General features: G+C 52.3%; 1 protein-coding gene across 1 annotated transcript in view; it reads left to right on the top strand.

Annotated features, from left to right (window-relative positions):
- The first annotated feature begins 8 nt into the window (after window positions 1-8).
- Window positions 9-1,521, top strand: part of LOC117938836 — a 4,412-nt gene continuing 2,899 nt past the window's right edge. The window contains exons 1-2 of the mRNA XM_034863748.1: window positions 9-113; window positions 1,039-1,321. Of these exons, the coding sequence (XP_034719639.1) occupies window positions 51-113; window positions 1,039-1,321 (346 nt within the window). The 5' untranslated portion in view covers window positions 9-50. The remainder of the gene's footprint in view (window positions 114-1,038; window positions 1,322-1,521) is intronic.

Here is a 1,521-nt window from a genome sequence, read left to right as displayed (position 1 = left end):
CTGTGAGGGATTAGTGGGGGGGGCAGAGTGCTGCTGTCTCTAGGCCTGACATGGCCTGTCTCATGGCCGCCTGGTCCGTCCACAACCCCACCGTCACCAACTCCATCATCATGGTGAGTAGGAACCTTAACCACAGTCACCATGGTAACCACTTCATTTTTAAATTTCTTCAACTTTTAATTTTCATGAGTTTGACTCGTTTCATTTTTTGAGCCGACTGAATCACATGCTTTCATCTGTTAGACACAGACTCACGTTGTCCTCCTGTTGTCTTCATGTTGTCCTCACGTTGTCCTCCTGTTGTCTTCATGTTGTCCTCATGTTGTCCTCATGTTGTCCCCATTTTGTCCTCATGTTGTCTTCATGTTGTCCTCATGTTGTCCTCATGGTGTCCTCATGTTGTCCTCATGTTGTCTTCATGTTGTCCTCATGTTGTCTTCATGTTGTCCTCATGTTGTCTTCATGTTGTCTTCATGTTGTCCTCATGTTGTCCTCATGTTGTCTTCATGTTGTCCTCATGTTGTCCTCATGGTGTCCTCATGTTATCTTCATGTTGTCCTCATGTTGTCTTCATGTTGTCCTCATGTTGTCCTCATGTTGTCTTCATGTTGTCCTCATGTTGTCCTCATGTTGTCCTCATGTTGCCCTCCTGTTGTCTTCATGTTGTCCTCATGTTGTCCTCATGTTGTCTTCATGTTGTCCTCGTGTTAACCTCATGTTGTCCTCCTGTTGTCTTCATGTTGTCCTCATGTTTCCTTCAACTGTGTTGTCCGTGTGCGTTTCTTTGTGTGTGTCCGTTAGCGTGTCCTTGTGTGTGTTTGTGTACATCTACTTGTACTTGTGTGTGTGTCCGTTTGTGTCCCTGCCCGTGCCAGTGGGTGTGTCCTTGTGTCTGTGTGCGTGTCAGTGTGTGTGTGTCCTTGTGTGTGTCTGTTTGTTTCCATGTGTGTGTGTCCGTGCCCGTGCCAGTGTGTGTGTCTGTGTGTGTGCTTGTTTAGCGCTAACGTTCTAACTCAGATCATTTGTCTAAACCCTCAGAACACCAACGGGCCCCCGGACCTCATGTTGGACCCCCGGTCGGTGTGTGTGTGTGTGGAAAACGCGGGGGCCCAGTGGCCGGGGGGGGGTCAGCAGCCGGCGGGGGCCCCCCAAACACCGTTGCTGCAGGGGCACGTGAAGAAGGCGGACCCCCCCCTGACGGAGGCCCAGAGGTTCTCCTCGCTGCCCCGAAGACCGGCCGTCAACATCGAGTTCAGGGACGTCTCGTACTCCGTCAGGGAGGGGCCCTGGTGGAGGAGGAAAGGTACACAACCAGGGACACGCACAACCAGGGACACGCACACACAACCAGGGACACGCACACACAACCAGGGACACGCACACACAACCAGGGACACACACACACAACCAGGGACACGCACACACAACCAGGGACACGCACAACCAGGGACATGTACGCACAACCAGGGACACGTACGCACAGCCAGGGACACGAACACACAACCAGGGACACGCGCACAC

This window comes from Etheostoma cragini, chromosome 3, assembly GCF_013103735.1.
Source record: "Etheostoma cragini isolate CJK2018 chromosome 3, CSU_Ecrag_1.0, whole genome shotgun sequence".
Taxonomy (NCBI): domain Eukaryota; kingdom Metazoa; phylum Chordata; class Actinopteri; order Perciformes; family Percidae; genus Etheostoma; species Etheostoma cragini.
This window is presented reverse-complemented; position numbering and strand designations above follow the sequence as displayed.